The 24,483-nt window shown below is 38.7% G+C and overlaps 1 protein-coding gene across 2 annotated transcripts in view; it reads left to right on the top strand.

The window, feature by feature from the left end:
• rhpn1 (rhophilin, Rho GTPase binding protein 1) overlaps positions 1-22,758 on the top strand; it is a 90,921-nt gene extending 68,163 nt beyond the window's left edge. The window contains exons 10-15 of one of the 2 annotated variants that reach the window (XM_043687900.1): positions 1,580-1,699; positions 9,038-9,232; positions 10,663-10,739; positions 11,527-11,673; positions 15,928-16,086; positions 18,014-22,758. In XM_043687900.1, coding sequence (XP_043543835.1) covers positions 1,580-1,699; positions 9,038-9,232; positions 10,663-10,739; positions 11,527-11,673; positions 15,928-16,086; positions 18,014-18,217 — 902 coding nt within the window. In that variant the 3' untranslated portion in view covers positions 18,218-22,758. Of the gene's footprint in view, positions 1-1,579; positions 1,700-9,037; positions 9,233-10,662; positions 10,740-11,526; positions 11,674-15,927; positions 16,087-18,010 lie in introns of both variants that reach the window. The other variant, XM_043687899.1, reaches the window with a different exon arrangement.
• Positions 22,759-24,483: the final 1,725 nt, after the last annotated feature.

Below are 24,483 nucleotides of genomic sequence, written 5' to 3'. Positions count from 1 at the left end.
TTACTTGGTATGGATAAACATTCAACCAGTGACAAATAGATCACTAAGTTAAAAGCTTATTAAACTATCAATCAAGGAATTGAAATAAATGCACTAAGAGGAAAGCATTATTTCATAGCTTTACAAGCATTTCCTTGCTGTAATCTAATTTATTACAGACTCTTTATTCACACGAGATGCCAAGCATCATAGTTTCTGTTATTGATACTTTAAAGGTCTGATTGACTGGCACTTGTTACTGCAACTTCTTAAAAAATGATTTTGTTTTTAAGCATTTCTACTTATGCTATTATTGCAATAGGGTTAATTTGTTTTGAATAGAGTTTATACTGGGTGAATGAGTATGAAAGGTGATATGAATTGGCTTTGAAGACTTTGAGCCTTTGTGGATAGGTGGGGGCATGATGGGGCAATTGAAAATGAATGATAGGATGTGAAGGCTTGAGAACCTACTATTTGACAAAATAACTGGGACAAAGTCTCAGATCTGTGACAAGTCATTTGAAGAGCCTGCCTTAAGTACTTGACAACTGTCTCTGATCTATGTACAGGGATGCGGGACTGGCTCCATCCCTTACCTATGCACAAAGCACCCCAATGAAAATTTTGCCAGTTTGGAACCTTCTCTGAGGCAGGTGCACTGATGCAAGTGCAGTTTCCCAACTAGAGCTACCCACATTAATGGTGAAAATCTAGTCGTGTTTCCATGGGTTTGGGTCTGTAAAACCCAATGCAACATGTAAATATTGTCAGACTTCTGACCTGATATTAATGTGAAGCAAAGCTTTTATTTGTTTTCAAAATCAGAAGTTGTTGGAAAAGCTCAGCAGGTCTGGCAGCCTCAGTGAAGAGAACTCAGAGTCAGTCCTTTGAGGAAGGGACACTTGAGCTGAAATGTTAACTCTGATTTCTCTGAAGAGCATCCTAACCGGCCCCAGCCCCCTACCCTATCCCCACAGCCCTGCATTTACCATAGCTAATCCAACTAGCCTGCACGATCTTAGATACTATGGGGCAATTTACTATAGCTAGTCCACCTAACCTGCACATCTTTGGTCTGTGGGAGGAAACTGGAGCACCTGGTGAAACTCATGCTGACCTGGGGAGAATGTGCAAACTTCACACATACAGTTACCCAAGGCTGGAATCAAACCCAGGTCTGTGGTGGCTGCGAGGCAACAGTGCCAACCACTGAGCCACCATGTGCCCATGACCCAAGTTTCCTATTCTGTCCTGAGAACCAAAGTACGTCATGGGCCATAAATATTTGCAGATACTTGCTTTATTAACCTAGAGCCATGTACTATGGCAGTGAAAAAATGACATTCACATTTACATGCAGGTAATGTTGCAGAGGTGAAGAAAAGTAGCCTTGGTGTTAAGTGGATGTGGTGCTGAAAACTTTACTAACTCTTAAACAATGCTGAGATGCATGCCACTCAGCTTAAGTGGGCAGTTAATAAGTCAAACATGCATGAATGTTTTGTGACGAATGAAATCTCTGAAAGTTGCATGTTGTAGGGAGAATTTGAGTGAGAAAAGGACATTTTGAAAGAAATATTATTGCATTTTTTTTCAGTGGGTCCTGATGAGGAGGAAAGTGAACAAGTCAAGGCTCTTCAACAGCTTCATGTGACAATGCCTGAGGGTCCGTCATTAATCACAGTACTGAAAGATAAAGAAGAGCGACGCAAATTAGGTGTGCATTGGCAACGATTTTATAAGACAAAATATTTCAGTATATTTTTTCAAATAAGTTAATCCTGTTGAGAAACTGCTTAAGCTTTCAACACTTAAATGAGAACCTTGCTAGTGAGTGGCCTATTTACATGCACTAATAGTTCATTATTACTTAATCTTCCCTCATCTATATGTTGCTTGTTGAAGGTGAAAGAAGTCACGTGGGAGATGCAGAGACTGATTTCATAAAAAAATACACCTTTGAAATTAGAGGTGTTGAGAAGTCAGTGTAGGTTATTAATGACCTTACATGTGTAATAGATTTTTTTTTAAAATGAACTCTCCAAGATAATGGATGGGAAGGCCAGCTTGTTTATATGAGAATGTTCAAGCATGTTGCTTGCAAAAGTAGGGCTGGATCCAGAAATTGTTCTTCTTGTGGATTTTTTTTATTGTTTGTTCAGCATCTGTTTGGACTAAGATTAATTTAATATCTGTCTCGGGAGAATGCTGGAGTATTAAAAAGAAATTCATAAAAAAGCAGACTGAGCAGGGCTTCATGAATGGGAAAATCATGCTTGACCAATTCATTAAAGGTTGTTTGAGGAATTAAAAAGCAAGATAAATAAAGGTGAACCTTTAGATGTGATATATTGCAATTTTTCAAAAGTTGTTTGATAAGGTACCATATGCAAAGCTACTTAATGAAATTAGATTCCATGATGTTTGGGGATGTAAATAGAGTTTTGGCTAACTAATAGATAAAGGATTTTAAGTATTGAAATCTCTAACTAATGGAGATCTGCAAAGATCAGTGCTGGGACGACAACAATTTGCAATATGTTTCAATGGCTTGAATGCCAGAAGTGAATGTAGTATTGCCAAGTTTGTGAATGCAACTTCTATGTGGGGATGCAAGTTTGTGGATGACACAAAAATAGATAGGAAGACAAGTGTTGAGGATGACATAAAATATCTGTGGAGAGATTTAAACAGGCTACATGAATGGGCAGAAATCTGGCAGTGGGAAATTTTGATATTATGCACTTTGGCAGGAAGAATGGAAGAATAGTAGAATGTTGTTAAATGCAGAAGACTGCAAAAAAACTGCAGCACCAAGGGATTTGGGGGTCCTCGTCACAAAAAGCTAACATCCAAGTTCAGCAGGTAATAGGGAAAAGAAATGAATTTTGGCCTTTATTTAAAAGGAAATGGAGTATAAAAATAGGGTGGCCTTGGTAAAATTGGACAAGGGCCACAACTAGAATAATGTGAGCATTTTTGAGCCCCTTACCTAAGGAAACATTTACTGACATGGAGGCAGTCCAGAGCAAGTTCACAAGATTGATTCCAGTAAGGAGGAATTGTCTAATGTGAAGAGGTTGAATAGGGTGGGCTTGGTCTCATTGGAGTTTAGAAGTATTAGTGATTCCTTATTGAATCATGCCATTTGACAGGGTAGATACGGAGAGGTCATTTCCCTTGGGAAGATCTAGGATCAGACGACATAATCTCAGACTGACGGTTGGCCAATTTTAAGACAGATGAAGAGGAAATTCTTCTCTGTGGGGAGTGAATCTGTGGAATTCTTTACTGAAGGCCGTCAAGGCAGGGTTGTTAATCTATTCAAGGTTAAGATAGATTGAGGTTTTCAAACAGTAAGGGAATCTGTGTTTGTGGGAATAAAGCTGGAAAATGGAGTTGAGCATCTCTTGCATGATCTTGTTGACTGGCAGAGTAGACTCAATGAGCCGAATGACCTACTTTGCTCCTGTGTCCTTTCATCTAAGTTTAGAGGTTTGGAAGCATTTAATCTCGATCCATGGTCTGCATTAATTTGTTCACTGGTTGAGTACGTGAAGATAGTACTAAATTACCTGGACTAGAGAGCGAAAGTATACCTTGAACTGTGCTTGTAATTAATAATGATCACTTTACTTAATTGGTGCATTCCATTCGAAGGACACCACATTGAGCTTGGCTGAATGCATTTTTTTTAATGAAATATCCCACTCACTTACTTTCCAGCTCACACAATGAAGAATGGATATTGTGGGTACTTCAAGCATTGGAGCCATTACTGCATGTTAATTACTTCAGCAAAAGAATTGAGGGAAGCAAATGGACTGGGGAGAGAGGGAGGAAGAAGAAGGTGGAGGAAAATCAAAACTATCCATTTAGTTTGATTTACTTTGGCAGTTCAAAAACAGTTTTTTTTTGTATTTCAAGGGTGATTAATAGTTTTGTGTAATTTATTAAATTACATATGTAAAATAAATAAGATTATTTCATGTTTGTCTTGCAGCAGTACACCAAATAGTTTTGATGTTGTCTTGGGTGGGAGGAAAAAAGATCATTTTTTCACTTAATATTAGAATGGTTTTGACAGGAAGTTCTCCTAACCTCATATTATTGGAGAGAATGCTGTCAAAAATGGTATAAATTTCCAGTTTACAATCTACAGTGTCATCTAGTATTTCCAGAATTGTCAGTATTCAGTGCCACCTAGTGTGTTGAAACAGAATTACAGTACTATCAAAATAAAAACAAATGCTCAAATCTTTCAATCTGGTTCATAGAGTCATAGAGATGTACAACTCGGAAACAGACCCTTCAGTCCAACAGAATTCCTATTTCCAGCCCAGATCAGACAAAATTTATCTTTGTACAATGATTTTGGGCTTGACTTCTCATGCAGGATCCATCCCAAGAGACATGGTGCAGCAAACTATGCAGGTAGCTTTAGAGTGAATCTTCTCAGAACCATGACCTCTTTTAAGCAATACTTACTGTATTCAAAGAAGTAAAATGTTTAAAGATATCAAAGCCACTTTGACAAGCTACTGAGAGAAGCTAAGTTGCTGATGGGTTACAGCAGCCAGTAAGTGATAGGTTAGAGGGGTAGGGTTTCTGGAGCACCGTCAGTTTTAAAGTTAGTGAAGAGATATATCAGGTTAACTTTTCAAGCTTTACCTCTTTAACTATTAAAGTGAGTCAGCAAGAACCCTCAAGTCTCAAATTCAGTTCAGAGTGGGAACGTTTTCAGAGAGGGCCAATCATAGATTTCCAACTGTTTATCAAAAGTTCACGTTTCTAAGTTATTTAATGTGTAATCATAGTGTCGCGACTTCTGAGAGAACCTGATGTGCATCTTTCAAATTATATACAGTCTGCAACTATCCACAGAATGGAAGATCTGAGCCAAGCAGTTGACAAAAAGAGCAAAATCATGTTGCAGTGATGGTTGTCCTCACTGAGACCAAAATTGAACAGGACTTCCTCTTGGAGATGGAATGCTGGTTATGCGTAATCATGTTGCAGCACAAAATCTTTGCGGAGTGAAGGGGAATGTCCAGTTATTAATGAACTTGTGTAGAAAATCACTGACCTCGGTGTTACCCCTCCAGTGGTTGGTTGAATGTCTGAGGGCCATATTTAAAAGTCAGCCAGAGAAGCTTTCAATCCCTGTACCTGTCAGTTAGCTTTTACCTTCACTCCGTAGCGCTAGATGTGCCTTTGTGACTCTTGAGCCATTAGTCTTGTTTCATCTCTGTCAACCTAGAGATGCCCTATATTTTATCGAGCTGACCCTGGGATTATCTCCATCACACTTGACTTGCCAGCTGTCATCATTATCCCTCCCTCTATCACTGATGAGCTGCCCTCAATCTTCTTTGATCTGGACACTGACAGACAGGGAATGACCTTTCCACTGTAATCCTGCTCCCTCTTTTTAAGCTTGCCTTCCCTTGACCAGATATTCCTTGACTCCAAACACTTGCCAAATTCAGTGCTCAGTCTTCTCTCATCCAGTCCCACAAAGTTCCCTGTATAAGAAACGTGGTTCCTGCTCACTTCAAATCCACCAGAAAGACTAGTATCTCTGCTCCATGTTAACTTTAATCAGTTGTTAATCTGAAGACACATGTTTCTTGTTTGCTGCTGACTCTCAAAGGTACAATTTAATCTGGTGACCATCTATTTTAATGAATACATGACCTGTTAATGCATTAAAAATAGATTATTGCTGCTTCTCATTGGGAGCCATGATCAGATTTTCTTATCTTTTATCCTGTGTCAGGAAGCTGATAGGGTGCTTCCTGCAAAATCAAGTATCCCCACCTATTTTTTTCTGTTCCTGGAAGCTCTAATAGAATCTATCCACAAACTACAGATCCGAACTTCTGATGTTGACATTTTAATGTATAATTTTATCCCTGCATATGCTGACTGAACTGTCATAATTTTCATTTCTCATCATTTTATTCAGATTTCCTTATTGTTTTGCCTAACTAATGGAGTGCAATATTGTTGCCACACTAGACTATGAACAGTACCTTTTTGAAGATGCTCATTATTTCAACATGCATGAACAGAAGTAGGCCATTCAGCCCATCCATTCCACTCCTCCATTTAATGAGTTCATAGCTGAAATAATAATCCTAAACTCCATTTTACCTCTTTAACCCTATAACCATTTGATTTAGAGCTTAGAACAATACAGCACAGAACAGGCCCTTCGGCCCTCAATGTAGCACCGACCTGTGAACTATTCTCAGCTCGTCCACCTACACTATCCCATCATCATCCATGTGCTTATCTAAAGATTATTTAAATCTCCCTAACGTGGCTGAGTTAACTACATTGACAGGGCTTTCCACGCCCTAACCACTCTGAGTAAAGAACCTGCCTCTGACATCTGTCTTCAATCTATCACCCCTCAATTTGTATTTATGACCCCTCGTACAAGTTGATGTCATCATCCTAGGAAAAAGACCTTAACTGTCTACCCTATCTAATCCTCTGATCATCTTGTATGTCTCTATCAAATCCCCACTTGGCTGCCTTCTTTCCAGTGAGAACAGACCCAAATCTCTCAGCTGTTCCTCACAAGGCCTTCCTTCCAGACCAGGCAACATCCTGATAAATCTCCTCTGCACCTTTTCCGATGCTTCCACATCCTTCCCGAAATATGGCAACCAGAATTGTACACAATATTCCAAGTGCGGCCGCACTAGTGTTTTGTATAGTTGCAGCATGACATTGCGGATCCGGAACTCAATCCCTCTACCAATGAAAGTTAACACACTGTATGCCTTCTTAACAGAACTATCAACCTGGTTGGCAACTTTCAGGGATCTATGTACATGGACTCCAAGATCCCTCTGCACATCCTCACTACCAAGAATCTTTCCATTGACCCAGTACTCTGCCTTCCTGTTATTCTTCCCAAAGTGCATCACCTCACATTTAGCTGCATTGAACTCCATTTGCCATCTCTCAGTCCAATTCTGCAGTTTATCCAAGTCCCTCTGCAACCTGTAACATTCTTCCAAACTGTCCACTACTCCACCAATTTTGGTGTCGTCTGCAAATTTACGAATCCATCCACCTATGCCTGCATCTAAGTCATTTATAAAAATGGCAAACAGCAGTGGTCCCAAAACAGTTCCTTGTGGCACACCACTAGTAACCATACTCCAGGCTGAATATTTTCCATCAACCACCACTCACTGCCTTCTTTCAGAAAGCCAGTTTCTAATCCAAACTGCCAAATCACCCTCAATCCCATGCCTCTGCATTTTCTCCAACTGGTTCCATGTGGAGCCTTATCAAAGGCTTTACTGAAGTCTATGTATACCATGTCAACTGCCCTACCCTCATCTACATGCTTGGTTACCTTCTCAAAAAACTGAGGTTTGTGAGAAACAATCAGCCCTTGATGAAATCATGTTGACTATCTGAAATCAAATTGTTGCTTGCTAGATGATTATAAATCCTCTCTTATGATCCTTTCCAAAACCTTTCCTACAACAGAAGTAAGGCTCACTGGTCTATAATTACCTGGGTCATCTCTACAGCCCTTCTTGAACAAGGGCTGTAGAGATGACCCACGTAATTATAGACCAGTCCTTTTGCAATCCTCTGGTAAACCTGTAGACAATGACGACTCAAATATCAAAGCCAAAGGCCCTGCTATCTCCTCCCTAGCTTCCCAGAGAATCCTCGGATAAATCCCATCTGGCCCAGGGGACTTGTCTACTTTCACTCCTTCTAGAATTGATAACACCGCTTTGTAACTAACCTCAATCCTTTCTAGTCTTTATATCTCGTATCTCATTCTTCTCCTCTACAATATTCTCCTTTTCCTGAGTGAAAACCAATGAGAAATTTTCACTTAGCACCTCTCCAATCTCCACAGGGTCCACACTCAAATTCCCACTTCTGTCTTTGACTGGCCCTATTCTTACCCTAGGCATCCTTTTATTACTCACATACCGATAGAAAGCTTTGGGGTTCTCCTTTACTCTATTTGCTAAAGACTGCTCATGTCCTCTCTCTTTAAATCCTTCCTCGCTGATCTGTAATTCTCCATCATCTGAACCATCTTGTCTCATCAACACATAAGCCTCCTTCTTCCGCTTAACAAGAGATGCAATTTCTGTAGTAAACCTCGGTTCCCTTACCTTATCATTTTCTCCCTGCCTGACAGGAACATACCTATCAAGGACACACAATATCTGTTGCTTAAATCAGCTCCACCTTTCCATTGTCTGCATCCCCTGCATCTTGCTATCCCATTCAATGCATCCTATTTCTTGCCTAATCGCATTATAATTGCTCTTGCCCCATCGATGACTCTTGACTTTTGGCATGTACCTATCCCTTTCCATTGCAAAACTAAACGTAACTGAATTATGGTCACTCTCTCTCCAAAGTGCTTACCTACAACTAAATCAGGCACCTGGCCTGGTTCATTACCAAGCACCAGATCCAGTGGGGCCTTCCCTCTTATTGGCCCTTCGACATACTGTGTCAGGAAACCCTCCTGTACACATTGGACAAAAACTGATCCATCTGACTTACTAGTTTTATAGGTATTTCCTTAATAATTATAAATATATCTATCTCAGTCATATATATTTACTGAGACTACTGTCTGTATAAAAGAATTCCACAAATTCACTACACTCTTAACAGAAGAATTCTTCTTCGTTTATGTCTTAAATGGACAATTTCTTTCTCTGAGATTATGTCCTGTGGTCTTACACTCTCACATAAGGGGAAACAGCATCTCCACAACTACCCTGTCAAGCCCTCTTAAAAATTCATATGTTTTGATAAGGTTTCATCTCATTTTTCTAAACACCAGTGAGTACAAGCCCAACCTACTCAACCACTCCTCCTCAGGAAATCTCTCCATTCCTGGAATCAACCTAGTGAACCTTGACTGGGCTGGACTGGACTGCCTTCAATGGCTTCTAATTTTATTTAGGTATTCCGCTTGGTTTACGTAATTACAACAATAAGTATTCTTCTACCTGTTTAATCCTACCTCTTCTTTTAATGTTGATAGGGAAGGCTCATTTGAAGAAAGCAATAATTAAACATGAAGAAGCAATGAGGATTCACAGTCTGTGTAGGATTCTCAGGAAGATGGATATCCTGCAAGAGGTGCTATCTATTATCCATAAACGATCACTGAAAAAGTACTCTGAAATCGATCGTGAGGATGACTTTTTTGATACTATTGAAGCTCCAGAAATTCATCGTAAGTTAATAATAGTATTTTTTTAATGATGAGCTGCCAATATTCATTGTCCTACCATGTTCAGAAAATGAAGGCAATAATCTCTGAATCAGACTGCTTCAAAGCCTAACATAATAAGTTTCAAGAGCAGTTGGGCTTCTGAATGGGGTCCAAAGTATGGTGCTGGGAAAGCACAGCCAGGTAGGCAGCATCCGATGAGCAGGAGAATCGATGTTTTGGGCATAAGCCCTTTACCAGGAATGAGGCTTGTGGGTTGGGGCCGAGCGATAAATGGGAGTGGGGTCGGGTTGGGGAGGTACTGGGAAAGCAATAGGTGGATGACGGTGAGGGAGAAGGTGATAGGTCAGAGGGGGCAGTGATGGACAGGTCCGGAGGGTGTTGCTGAGTTGGAGGCTTGATAATGATATTATTACTTAAGTGATTGGCCAAAGGTGAGAGGGGGAAATCTGGTTTCACTCAGAGGATTGGTAGGACGCTGACACTGCCTCAAAGGCTAGTAAAGGCATAAACCTTCAGCTCAAATAAAAGGTATCTGGATGTATACCTCCAGTCCTATAGTCTCCTGGGATAAGAGCTGGCAAATGGAATTAGGATGGTTGGCTCATTTTGTAGTTGGCACGAATCTGATGGACAGAGTATCCTTCTATGCCGTAAAGCATTTTCTACATTTCCTAAACCTACTATGAAAAGCAACCTGCAGGCATGTGGAGAGGGATTGGGAGTGGCAATATATAAATTGTTACTTAGGAGGGCAAACATAGATTGGGTGGCCTTTAATAAAGATTGTATTGTTCTGTGAATAGAACTGTTCCAGCATTAGCACTTAGCCTGAGAATAAAGAAGACAGAAGGAGTATAATAATAGCGTTTTTCACTTATGTACCACACTGCCAGCATCTCATAATAATGTAGAATAATAGCTGTTCCAAGGTGAAAGCAATTGTCTGCATGAGTTTGCCTTTCAACTCTTCATTGTTGAGATAAGTCTCAAAATGAAGTTACTGTAACCAGAATATATATTTCTGCTCGAGAAGAACATCTCTTTTCTGGACTGGTATGATGTCCAAGCCCCCATTTCTACCCCTATTTCTTCATACTTCCATTTAATAGTTACTTCGGTGCCAAGTTGTTGATACTTTTAATCTATATCTCTTCACACCATTGTCTCTCTATCTCGCTATTGAAAATTTCAATTAATCTAGCACTTGCAGCCTTTTAGGAAAAATTCTAAATCACATCTGACAAAACTGTAGGAAAAGGAGGTTTCCTGCCTGAATTGAACATAGATTTTGGACGCAGAGGGATAGCAACATGCAATTCTGTGATCACCTGCTTAAAGTCATTTTCTTGGTGGAGAGAGAAAGTATGTCTTCTGTATGCTGCACATTCTATAAACAAATGAAACTCAGCAGTTTTAACATTCCTTTACAGCAAAAACACAGCAAAAACCAGAAATTAAAACTCCAAACTTCTCCAAGGTGAAAGTCACTGATATTTTTCACAGATTGGTAAGTGTCCTGTTCATCTGTCACAGAATTCTACTTTAATTATTAATGTTTAATGTCTGTCTTAATGTAATCAGCGAAAACCTATTATCGTTGCATTCTTTGGTCTTTAACTTTATTCAACTAAGATTTTTAAGGCTAGAGAAAGACTATTAACATAACAGTCCCTCTCTTTTTTTTCATAGATTTAATCCCACCTGCTTTTCATCATAACCATTCACTTTCCAAAAACTGATTCAGAATGTATTGGATTCAGATTATAACTTGAATTTACTTTCCTTTATTCCTAACTTCCTAATTTAACTTGTACCTGATGAGATTTGATCTTCTCACCACAGTTGCTTCAAAATTTGCATCCTTGTTCTCAAGTACTCCATGATCTCATTCATCCCTTTCTCTGTAACAAAAGCAGAAATTGCTGGAAAAGCTCAGTAGATCTGGCAGCATCTGTGAAGAGAAAGCAGAGTTAACATTTTGGGTCAGGCGACCCTTCTCTGTAATATCCTGTAGCTCTGTAACCCTCTGAAACAGCAGTTCGCCTTTCTTGGCCTCTTGAGCTCTCCCAATTTTGATTAATTCACTGGTGATATTAAAGATTTATAGATGCAAATTATGTAATTTTATTGATAATTTTCACAATTTCAGTTTCTTCACAGGACTAATGAGAACCACTTCATATCGTAGCAGCATCATCATAATCATCTATCAACTTATAATATGAAATCATCCTCAGTACATTTATAAACAGTATGTCTTCCTTTATTCCTTCTTTTCCCCCTTCCCTTTTTAGGGACCTTTGTCAGTTTTTTCTGCCAAGAATCGGTGGACACCAGCCAAACAAGCTCACCTTAAGAAAAGCGAAAAAGGATTTGGATTTACTCTACGTGGAGATTCACCTGTCCTTATTGCAGGTGTTGTTCCTGATGGCTCTGCTGATGTAAGCATGCTTTATTGACATGATATTCATTTTTGTATTTATACAGTCTTTAAGAAATAGAATTACTTGTTCAAAAATGAATAAAGTTGGAAGAAAAGCTATGCAGTTATATCACATAGTAAATAAGCCATTGAATTCAACCAGTTTGTATCAGTGTATGTCCCCAAAGTGAGTAAATAGTTCAAACTGTGCTCTTTTACCAAGATCTAACTCATTGATATCAGTTTCAGGAGGAGCAGCGTCTGAAAATCAGTTCCTGATGAACTCCACAATAAGTCTTACTCCAGTTTGAAAAACAATATTTCACTGTTTTCTTTTATTCCTTGTTACTCAGCCAATTTTATATCCATGTTGTCACTGTATATTTTAATCTATGTTCACAAGTCTGTCCTACAGAACTTTATCATTTAGCATTTGAAAATCCAGTTACACAATGCCAATAACATAAATCTTAAGAAACATCTCTGTTACCTCATCAAAAAACACAAGCAAGTAATTTGAATGCAGTTTACCCTTAAACAATCCATGCTGATTTTCCTTAACTAACCCACAGTTGTCGCATAAACAAAATGATGGTAGGAATAACAGTAAAAAGGACTATTACTTGAATGGTAAAAGAATTATAGCATGTTGCTGTGCACAGGGACGTGGGTATCTTGTGCATGAATCACAGAATGTTGGTCTGCAGGTGCAACAGGTAATTAAGAAGGCAAATTGAATGTTGTCCTTCCTTGTTAAAGGGATTATATTTAAAAGCAGGGAGGTTACGTTGCAGCTGTATAGGGTGCTGGTGAGACTACATCTGGATTACTCTGTGCAGTTTTGGTCTCCTTACTTGAGAAAAAGATGTACTGGCACTGGAGGGGGTGCAGAGGAGGTTCAGTAGGTTGACTCCAGAGTTGAGGGGGTTGCCTTATGAGGAGAGTCTGAGTAGACTGGGATTATACTCATTGCAATTTAGAAGAATGAAGGGTGATCTTAGAATCATATAAAATTATGAAGGGAATAGATAATATAAAAGGACATTTCCACTGACAGGTGAAACTAGGACAAGAGGGTATGGCCTCAAAATTAAGGGGAGCAGATTTAGGACTGAATTAAGGAGGAACGTCTTCACCTAGAGGATTGTGAATCTATAGAATTCCCTGCCCGATTGAAGTAGTTGAGGCTTCCTTAGTAAATACTTTCAAAGCTAAGATAGATAATTTTTTTGAGCAGTAAAAGAATTAAGGGTTATCGTGAAGGGCAGTTAAGTGGAGCTGAGGCCACAAAAGATCAGCCATGGTCTTATTGAATGGTGGAGCACGCTGGGGGGCCAGATAGCCTACCCCTGCTCCTAGTTCCTATGTTCTTATGTTCTCGTCAAATTTAAGTATAGACAGCTTATTCAATATCACCACCTTCAAGTATGCTCTTTCACCATGATCTGGGTGGCATCTTCTAACTTGGCTGGGAAATTGTATCTAGCTTTCATAGGAAGGCAGGGAGGCAATATACTATCCTAAAATCATGTCTGCAGTTAAAAAAATGCTTGCTTGTGACACCAAATCCTGTCATTAACGCTGCTCTGGCTTCTTGTACCATGAACCATTTTCTTAAAGTTCTGCTATTGTTCTTCAACTGTTTGTTGAAGTCCACTGCAGTCAGCTCTACCCTAATTCCTCTGTAATTACATTTATTTAAACTGACCCAAGTTTGTTGGAATTCCACACATTCACAACCCTTTAGCTGAAGAAGTTCCTTCTCAACTCAGTCGTACATCTGCTCACCTTTATTTTGAGGTTATGCTCTCTAGTTCACCTGCCAGTGGAAATAACATATCTGCTTCTATCTTGTCTATTCCCTGCATAATTTTTTTTTCCAATATGACCCCTCTCAGACTGAATTCTAACTTTTGTCATGTTATAGTCATAGCAGACTTTTCACTCTGATAACATTGACTAAACCTTCCCCTGGACACATCACCAAACCCAAAATAGCTTGATTCCCTGATTAGATCCACACACATTGTTCGAGGAAACTGTCTCAAGTTCACCCTATGAACTCTTCTTCATGGCTTCTTTGCTAATCTGATTATCCTCAATCTACATGAAAATTAAAGTCACCCATGATTAATGTACTGCTTTTATTGCATGGCCTAACTTCCCTTCGATTTATTCTCTGTCCTGCTGTATAGCTCCTGTTAGGTGGCATGTGCACTGTTACTTCCAGTGTGTTCTTCCTCTTTTTTTTTTGTTTTATACCTTTTGTTCATATGATTCAAGATCATTTTTTCTACTCTACTTATTCCATTCTGTATCAACAATGCTCCCCTCACCACCCTTTTTTTTCTTTCCTGTCCTTTGAAGAAGTCCCATACCCCTGTGTATTTATTTTCCAGCTTTGATCGCCTTGTAACCTTATCTCTGCAATAGCTATAAAATTATACCATTGATTTGTGTTTGTTGAGTTAATTTATCTATTTTGTTCCGAATACTGTGCACATTTAAGTAAAGAGTCATAAATTTTACCTTTTTGCTTTATGTCCCCTTTTGACCCCATTTACTGCTGCTTTTCAATGTTTGTATACTCTGTCCTTCTTAGCCACTCTTAGTGTTGTTGTTCTGCGTTATGTAACTCTTAGTTTATTTCATAATTATGCTTTTTATTTCTGAGCTCCTTAAATTAACAACTGAAGGGAAAACAAAATGTTAGTATTCATCAACAATCTCATAGCCTTTCTGCGATGTGTCAGTTTGATTTTTTTAGTCTCCTCAGTGATCATGTCCAGTTTCATATCTTGTTTCACACCGCTCCCAGTCTGCTTCACAGGATTGAACTGATGCACACTGCTGCTGATCTATTCTTCAATGTCTCGGTGATTTGGTGACCCTTTTGGTTAAATTTCCACCAAGGTGGACACAGAGTACAACGGGACCTTGACAACAGGCAGAGGAGTGGCAGATGGAGTTTAATTTAGATAAATGTTGAGGTGCTACATTTTGGAAAGACAGGAGTTATACACGCTAATGGTAAGATCCTGTTGAGTGCTGCTGAACAAAGAGACCTTGGAGTGTAGGTTCATAGTTCCTTGAAAGTGGAGTCCCAGGTAGACAGGATAATGAAGAAGCTGTTTGGTTTGCTTGCCTTTCTTGGTCAGTGCATTGAGTATTGGTTTTGGGAGGTGATGTTGTGGCTGTACAGGACATATTGGTTAGGCTACTTTTGGAATATTGTGAGCATTTCTTCCGGCTGCCACAGGAAGGATGCGGTGAAACTTGAAAGGGTTCAGAAAAGATTTATAAGGATGTTGCCAGCCTTGGAGGGTTTGAGCTATAGGGAGAAGCTGAATATGCTGGGGCTATTTTCTCTAGATCATTGGAGGCTGAGAGGTGACCTTACAGAGGTTTATAAAATCATAGAGGGCATGGATAGGGTGAATAGTCAGGGTCTTTTCCCTGGGGTGGGGGAGTTCAACACTAGAGGGGAGAGGGAAATGATTTAAGAGGGACCGAATGGACAACCTTTTCATGCAGAGGGTGGTGCGTGTATGGAACGAGCTGCTAGAGGAAGTGGTGGAGGCTGGTACAGTTACAAGATTAAAAGGCATCTGGGTGGATATATGAATAGGAAGACCTTACAGGGATATGGGCCAAAAGTTGACAAACGGGACTAGATTAATTTCAGATATCTGGTCAGCATGGATAAATTGGATTGAAGAATCTATTTCCATGCTGTAATTCTCCTTGACTCTATGACTTAACATGGGAAAGCCCTAAATGTTGAACCTTAATGAGGTCCTGTACTATAAACCTCAGTGCTTCACCATTGTTTTACACTTTTTTTTTAAATTGAATAGAACAAGTTATATTTTGGGTTTGCTGCTGTTGTTTGATTCCAGAAATTGTTTCTGTAGTTTTTTTTCCACCTCCTGTTCTGATTTACTGAGCTGACTTCTATTAAATTGGGTAGTATCTGGTCCATACTGCTACCAATTCAATTTAGCCAAGTCTGGTGGAATGACTCATTTTATTGATTAAAAACAAATCTACCTCCTCTTCTGGAAAATTGACTAATTTTGTTATAATTTCTCTTGAAATAGATGAAATTCTGTGTGGGGAATTACATATGTGAACTCTCAGATTTGGCCCTCCTGTTGTGATAGGTTTTGCAGTAGTTGGGCCAACACTCTATGGTTTCTAATTTATGATCTTTTTGCTATATTGTAATAATGAGTAACAAATTGATATTGATATGTACTTTAACTTTTCTTAGGAAGCTGGTCTCCGAGAAGGAGACTACCTTGTGTCAGTGAATGAACAAGATTGCAAATGGTCCAAGCACACTGATGTAGTTCAGCTATTGAAAAATATCAGTACAGAAGGTGTCAGTATTGGTGTGATAACTCTAATTACCTCTGAGCAACAGAACAATGTGAGTGTTTACCATTTAGATGTGTTTATTGATTTGATTTTAACTGAGCAAGTCCTTTAAGTCACTACTTTAATTTGGTTGTCACCATGTGTAAAAGGTAACTGTCTAGATAACTAATCTATAGTTGCTTATTTGGAAACCAATAGCAAGACTGCAACCTGTTTCACGTTTGGGGGCTGAATTTAATTCAGATGGTAATGACCCTAATGCACCTGGAATGTCCAGGGTAGCATCAACCCGACCTCCCATCTCTTTAGGTTTGGAGAAACTGTTTTTGAAGAGCCGTTTGGAGGGCCTGCTGTCTCTGGTCCCAGCAGTGATACTGGAGCAACAAACAAAATTAGACTGTGTCCAGGTTAGGGAAAAACAGGAATGAACCTGGGGAATCAGGATAACCTAGCCCAATCAGCATCTGCTGAACATGATGGTTGTGCTTCCACAGGGGAAGCCCTTGCTTGTACGTATTCTCTTCACAGACCAGAAGCTGCCTGACAAGGAGGGAAACTCCTCCCTTCAAATTTGTGAAGAGGCTGCCAGCTTTTGCTGGGCAGTCTCCCCTTTGCAAGTGATTAAGTAGCCAGGTAGGGACCTCAACTTGTCTCTGATGGGAAGGCTGTCTTGACATCCCCTGATGGAGACATATATGTTTTAAGTTGGGAAGGCACCAAGCATTCTATCCCATCCCTTCTGTTTGTTTTCCATGGCCCGCCCTTCTCCCAAACTTCACAGCTCTCCTCCCTTCCTAGGTTTTGTTCCTAGTAGTTGGTGTCTGAACAGATAGCTGTTGTCTGCATATAGGGGTTAAAAAAGAATACAATTCTACTTTCTCCTAAATTATTCTAAAATTTTAAAGCATTTCTTAAAACTTGCTTTAATTGAACTATTTGGTGTATTATAGGTGGTGACTGAGTGCAGTGTCTGACTTGGCTCTAAGTTAGATGAAAAATCAGCACAAGTCCCTGTCATTGCTATTCTTTGACCCTGTCCTAGTGTGAAAATGGTTTGGCTAAATACTAACCTCTTCCAGAATGTAAATAATTTTCCAACATTTCATATCTGGGTATGGAATGTACAATGATCAAAAGCTAACAGAGAGACCAGACATAACAATCTGATCAACCTTTGATCTTGGTCTGAAAATTAAGAACTCTAAGAACACCTCCATTCATTCCACCTCTGCATATTGTCCTGATTGTTCACATGCTGCTCCAGGCATTGTAGTTGACGTAGATGATTAGTAGATGACTTCCTCTTGTCCCCTCTCCTCATTGGCATTTGTGAAATTGGCTGCGCGTTCTCTGATAAATCAAGGAGTTGAATATATATTTTAGAACTTAGTGATGTAAAGTCACAGCTCCAATATAGTGTGTGTCGCGATATTTGAACTTAGCTTGTTTTTTTTAACCAAAAAGGGTTCCACTCTCAGTCTTTTTCCACTAGTCATTTTTGTGTTGGCAATGGCTCGATTTATAAAATTATCAACCATATTTTCAAGTTTCTCATGATCTCTGTAATTTCATCCAGCCCTACAATCCTCTGAGATATCCACACTCATCAGTTGCAGCCTTTGTGATATCATCTGCACTAAGGACTATGTCAGCTGACCTATCTGAACCTCAGGAATTCACATCATGAAACACTCCAGTGTGCTCACACTCTTTCATCCCTTATTACATATCTTTTAAACTTCCTGCATTATCAAGTTTTTGGTCAACTGCTGTACCATCTCTTTTTGTAATTTGGTGTCACTTCCTGTGAAGTGCCTTTGGGTTTCTTTTTCTTCATTACGTCAAACAAGCTGTTGTTCTATTAGATTGCAAGTCTGCCAAATTCATCAAATAAGCTAGCACTTGGAAAAATTTTAGGGTATTTTCTTTTGATAGTATTTTCACTTAACAATGGGCCATTCTGTTTTCCTTTTCAGCAGGCTGACAGAAAATCACTTCTAGGTACAATGTCTTCGACAAGCATCTTCTCTGGGAATGATAAAGAGAATAGCAAGAAAATTGCTGATTCGACTAAAGGTTCAGGTTTGCTGGTCACCTGGAACAAAAAGAAGAGTACAAACAAGGATGGTAGCACTCACAGCTTACCTGTCATTGCTGTAACAGACGATGGATCATTCTATTGAAGAGTTTCATTACTCCTAATTTGTGTTATTCACCACAAACATACTCAATTCAACAAAGGATACAGAATGTCTTTTTTTTTTAAAAAGAGTTCATCTCAATTGAAGCCCTATCAATCATGCACTACAAGATTTATTATTATTTACATTCCTTTATGGGGGAGATGACAGCAGAGTGGTATTGTAACTGCACTAGTAATCCAGCGGCCTAGGCTATTGTTGTGGTGATCTCAAATCTCACTTCAATTCAGTTAATAAATCTAGCTATGAAATGCTGGTGTTCTTAAGGAAGGATATCTGCTATCTTTACCGGGCCTAGATCTGACTCCAGAGCCATCATGATAAAGTTGACTCTCAAATACCATCTGAAATAGTCTCGTCAATCACTCCAATGTACTAAACCACTGCAAAATATTTCTTTAAAACATGTATTAGACTTTTGAACTGTTGTTCTATTGAAAGACACATTAGGATGGCGGGACATAAATGGTAAAGTGAAGCAAGGTCAAATGTGCCACAGTAAAACAAGGCTTTGACATCTTACAGTAGATTCACTGTAACCAGTTTAATTAAAGTGAAAAGGTTTTCTATACCAGCCTTAATGAAAGTGCTGAATAATCTGTACATTTCTGGCATTTTTAAGTTCTATATGAATTTTTCCTTACTGGATGGGAGTTTATAAGCTATTTTTAACTCATTACAAACCAATAGCCGCTTCAGGCTGCTGCTGCAAGGTAGTACCTTTTAGAGATCTCACTGTGGCAGACCACATCTTGTTTCATTTTGGTCCACTAAGAGTTTGTGTTTCTCTCCTTCAGAGTTTTATTTTTGTTGATGTTCCATGCTTTGTGTGATGTGTTTTCAGCAATAACAAGTCAAATCAAATCCCTACCATCAGATTATCAGAGCACAACATCACTAAAAATAGTATTTATCTATCAGAACTGATGATACATTGAAGGTCCACAAATCACAATCCTTCTGTCTTGTCTCATTGGTCTCAGTATTACTTTCTATCAAGTAAAGCATTTAATTTGTATTTGTTTATTTCTAGCATTTCTGTTTGTTTCATCATATAATCTGAGCATTGGAATTCAGCTAATGTTACTGACTTCCCAACAAAACACATTGTAACATGGTGAGTTATATTGCATATATTAGGAAGTCACACTGAGTTTAGCTTGGTAGAATTAATTTAGCTTATTCCTCAGTGCTGTCATGAGATTGCCTCAAAAACAAAATCTTATGTAAAAGACACAAAATGTACTATAATCTAGTACGTTTTTCTTTAAAGTTCTAATGATGACCAATGGAGCAAGAGATATACTCAGATCTGTGGAGTAAAACATCCTCTACCAACTATTGTTCAAGAGACTTAAGTCATGGGCATGAAGTTCTAACAAAAACATTGTATATTGCTCTACTTGATTTAATTAGATGTTCCTGCAAGTATTTTAGATGGAAGTAACAATGTACAATAAAATGTAATAGAGATTGAGCATCACAGTGCTCATAAATTCAAATATAGTGGTCAGTAACAGAGCCTAAATCAGTTAGCAGTAAGGGATTGGATTTGCACAAGGTCAGTCAATATTCTAAACTGAGAATGCCTAGTATTGTGATACTGTCTTTGAATGGCTCCCCTAACTTGTACATATTTCAATTTTTCATTTTAAACTGGCAGCTGTTGGAAGTCTAGAATTCAATATAGAGATTCACTGAAATGTGTTTTCTCTTTATTTTCAATATGAGAAAATGTAGCACTTGTTTGTCTTTTTAAGAAATCATGTTTTTTTGTAAATGTTGGTCCTTTGCTAATTGATTAAGCTAACTGCAGCTGACACTGTGGAAAATGTTCATTCATAGATGATTGACTTTCCACTCGAGAAGCATGTGAGGAATTAATTTGTATCAAGTCATTCTTTATGTTGAGGCATACTTATGTGTTTTGATTTTCCTTTTTGGAAGAAAAGATGCATTCATTTTCTGTATTATGTAAGATCAGATTTTTCTTGCTGCTCTACTTCAAACAAAACTCATTTGATGAGCACTCTCTTTAATTACTGAAAAAAAATTAAACGGTTGAGTTCAGTAATACACTGGAAGAATTAGGAGGCAAGGGAGCCAGTTAGAAAGTGTCTGCTTTTTATTTTACAGCTTCTTATGCGCTCATGATTAAATTGCATAAAATTCTGTAAATAAAAAGCAGTTTTTGTGCACTTCATAACAACGGAGCATCCAAAAGTCAATGAAATACTTTTGAAGTATAAATACTGTCAAAATGTAGGAAATGTGGGTAGGAAGTATTGATTCTGAATGGATTAAAAATAAAAAATATTTTCATATAAAACAATACACTGTATTCAGAATTGTCTAGGACAGAAGTTGAAAAGGTATTCTCAGTTTTCCTATTTTTGCCTCTTAATAGTAAAATCTCAGGGAAAGAAGGTTATGTCTAAGAAAAATCGATGGGTTGCTGCGTTGTTTGTACAGACTGCCAACTCCATTTTAAATTGTTATAATGATTCATTAGGTAACTGTATTGTGGTATTGGCAATGAGCCATATAAGCCATATTTACAGTTTAAAGAAGGGCTAGTAATGCATGTGAACAATACAGCAACTGATCAAAGATACAGCATCTTTCCCTGAATGTACACAGAGGCAGGCAAAATCATAAATACTTAGAGACACCTATTTTGCTATATTCTTGTCTGATGGGAAATGGTTTTCATTATCATTCAGGCAACTGCCTGGTAACTTATATCTTTTACTGTTGTGTAGCCGCCTCACTGCAATAATTATTGCAAAGACACTGGCCCATCATCATCTCGTCACAATAACTCTTGAAAGGCAATAAATGCAGTCTTGTTGGCATCATCTGTGTCCTGAGAATAGTGTTTTCAAAAACAAGAGTTAATGATGTACAAATGTAGCATAAGGGATAAACTGTTTCCAAGTCTGAAACATGCAGTTATAGATTCATAGGGTTTACAGCATAGAAACCCTTCAGTCCAACTTGCCCTTGCTGACCAGATGTTCTAAACTGATCTACTCCCATTTATTAGCACTTGGCCCATATCTTCCTCAACCCTTCCCATTCATGTACCCATTCAGGCGTTCTTTAAATGTAATTTAACTCTTCTCCATCACCTTATCCTAATAATGCATTGTTCATGGATTTGTAAAATTTTACAGGCTGCCATCTTTTCTCCCTCCACTCCCAATTTAAAAGTCTGCCAGGAGCATGTGCACAAAAGATCAACTGCCCTCTCGCAACTTTATGCTCAGCAGGGCATTAGTTGGTTCAGGTGAGATATTCTTCCCCCATTGGGATGAATTCCTGCCTTATTGAGCTGGTGCATTAAGTAGTGCCAGTGGCATAACAGTGACCACTGTTCAAACTATAGGCGTATCTCAAGAAAGAAGAGGGAAGGTGTATCAGGGCTGGCTGGCAGAAACCATGAGGTTGCGAATTTTAAAGGTTTAAAAGCGTGTACAATTATTGAGGGTTGGGGAGGTAGGGTGTCTCCAATAGACACACATGACACAGAACATGGGTCCTTTCCTCCTTGCTAAACACCAACCCATACAGTAAAAGTTGCTAGCCTTCCTGCTTAGCATAAAGGCCTTCATCTTCTCGCGGATAAAATAGTCGCAGTTTGAATGAGGCCCTTAATTGAACATAATTGATCATTTAAAGACCTCCAAGCCCATAAGCTGTAAAATGGGACTGCGATCAGGGATGGACAGGAGGATCATGTGCTTTACAAGCACCCGCCTTCAGTAATGCCAACAAGATTCACCCCAGACTTTTACTTTTTTCCGTTCCTGTCTATAAGCCAAACATAGACCATTACATTGCTGAGAAAATGTGTGAAGTACACTGCCTGATCTCACTCTGGTTGTTAAGAGGTAGTCGGGAATAACTTTCAATGGCTAGCCTAGCAGTTGTCCCTAACACCTCCAATCCATCATTTGATGGTTGCTATCTAGTCTTGGATCACTTTTCCATCTAAATAGAGCTCATCAGGGACCAAAGCTTTTCGGTTCAATGACCCAGTTTGTTAAACAACTGTGTCAGCGGCTCATTGTTTTAAACAGATGAGTCCTTGCTTGAAATGAATGTCAGCCAGGTATATTTTGAACATTAAGAAACCCTGCCACTCAGGGGAATTAGTGCTTGGCAAGATGCTAATTTGAAATTTATATCTAAAATTTCAAGAAATTTACTTTTCACAAATATATTTATTGCACAGATCCATTGATTTGTGTAAATATTTTCAAAGCCATTTCTTGTGACACTGAGGCTCATTCATCCCTGTCTTTAGAATGAAAGTGTTTGAACCATAGCTGGTTCTATTTTTCTTTTCCATGCATAAACAGCTCATGTTTCAGCCAGCTACAGTCACATTGCAGTCGTTCATGTTCTGATTATTCCCTAGAGTGCAAACCACCTAAATTCAGACCAACATAGAGTCATAGAGATGTACAGCATGGAAACAAACTGTTCGGTCCATGCCGAACAGATATCCCAACCCAATCTAGTCCCATTGCCAGCACCCGGCCCATATGCCTCCAAACCCTTCCTATTCATATACCCATCCAAATGCCTCTTAAATGTTGCAATTTTACCAGCCTCCACCACATCCTCTGGCAGCTCATTCCATACACGTACCACCCTCTGTGTGAAAAAGTTGCCCCTTAGGTCTAGTTGATATCTTTCCCCTCTCACCTTAAATCTCCCCTCAGCCTCCGACGCTCCAGGGAAAACAGCCCCAGCCTGTTCAGCCTTTCCCTGTAGCTCAGATCCTCCAACCCTGGCAACATCCTTGTAAATCTTTTCTGAACCCTTTCAAGTTTCAAGGTATCAAAGTAATTCTGAGTTGATATGAAGTTATCTCGACATTAATTTAGGATATCTGGTCTACATGGATGAGTTTGACCAAAAGGTCTGTTTCCGTGCTGTACATCTCTAGACTTTATGATTTTGCTTTTTTTCTATCTTTTTTGTTTCCTGTTTTCATCTGTAAAATTTCAATTGTAATAAAAACACAGTAATTTTGTAAAATTATTTTAAAATAAAAGACGTATAGCAGAATTAAAAAAAGGTTATAGGTTAATGTGTGCACAAATCAAAACTAAACTGCAGGTTTGTGGTTGTGTAAAAGTTAGATAGCTGCTCCTTTCATTATTTTTGAGGATGGGGTAACATGTTGGTGCTACAGTATATTCAGCTGAATGAAACATAACTAAGGGTTCTTGGCTATTTAAAATCTATTTAATCTAAAGTTGCTTAATTTGATTTTTGTTTTAGCATTAAATTCTTGATTCAAATAAACCTCATTAGTAATTGCATGTATAATGTTTAGTGCAAAAATGCCTTCAATTAGTTATTTAGATGGTACTGTATTATTTTAAAAGGAGCAGATAGATTTTCACCTGTTGCTATGTTTATTCGTTTAAAGATACTTTTTTGTTCCCACATCCTGCTATTTATGAAAAATTGATCACTTGCTAACAAATGTACTACAGAAATGCAGCATGTCTGGTTTGGATGTTGACCTTAAACCAAGAAAATCATGTTTAGTCCTTTAGCAACATCACCTAAATGCTGGAGGTTAGAGTCGAGAATGTAGTGCTGGAAAAACACACCAGGTCAGGCAGCATCCATGAAGCAGGAGAATTGGTGTTTCGGGCAAAAGCCCTTCACCAGGAAGAGCCCCTGATGATTCTCCTGCTTCTCGGATGCTGCCTGACGTGCTGTGCTTTTCCAGCACAACACTCAACAGTGTAATACCTGTCAATTTATTCCATCATAAAAGTGGATTCTTTAGAGCTTTGACACCAAGATTATAATAGGGCTAACTTTTACTTTCTTTAGTTAAATGCATTATATTGCCAGCAAGTAGTGCTCAAGTGCATGTTAGTACCACAATATCTAGATCCTTCCCCTTCCTCAAATGGTGTATACGTAGGGAGGAACTCTTGTAATAATATGGAGTGACAGTTCAGAAGCTGTTTGTCATTTGCATTAGGTTTCTCCTGAAACCATTTTGAAAAGAATGACTCAATGTTGGAAAGATATTCTTCCTCAAAATACTCTAAGCACTGGTGTCAGTATTTGGAAACAAACAGTAGGTTCCTAGTGACTCGAGAGTTATCTACTTCTGATTTAATTTAACTTGTGCTTTCAATGCAGACAGTTTTGCTGTATATCTGTAGCATTTTTATACTCTTCCCTATTTTAAACTCAATTATTTTTATGTG

This window comes from Chiloscyllium plagiosum, chromosome 4 (genome assembly GCF_004010195.1).
Source record: "Chiloscyllium plagiosum isolate BGI_BamShark_2017 chromosome 4, ASM401019v2, whole genome shotgun sequence".
Lineage (NCBI taxonomy): Eukaryota > Metazoa > Chordata > Chondrichthyes > Orectolobiformes > Hemiscylliidae > Chiloscyllium > Chiloscyllium plagiosum.
This window is presented reverse-complemented; position numbering and strand designations above follow the sequence as displayed.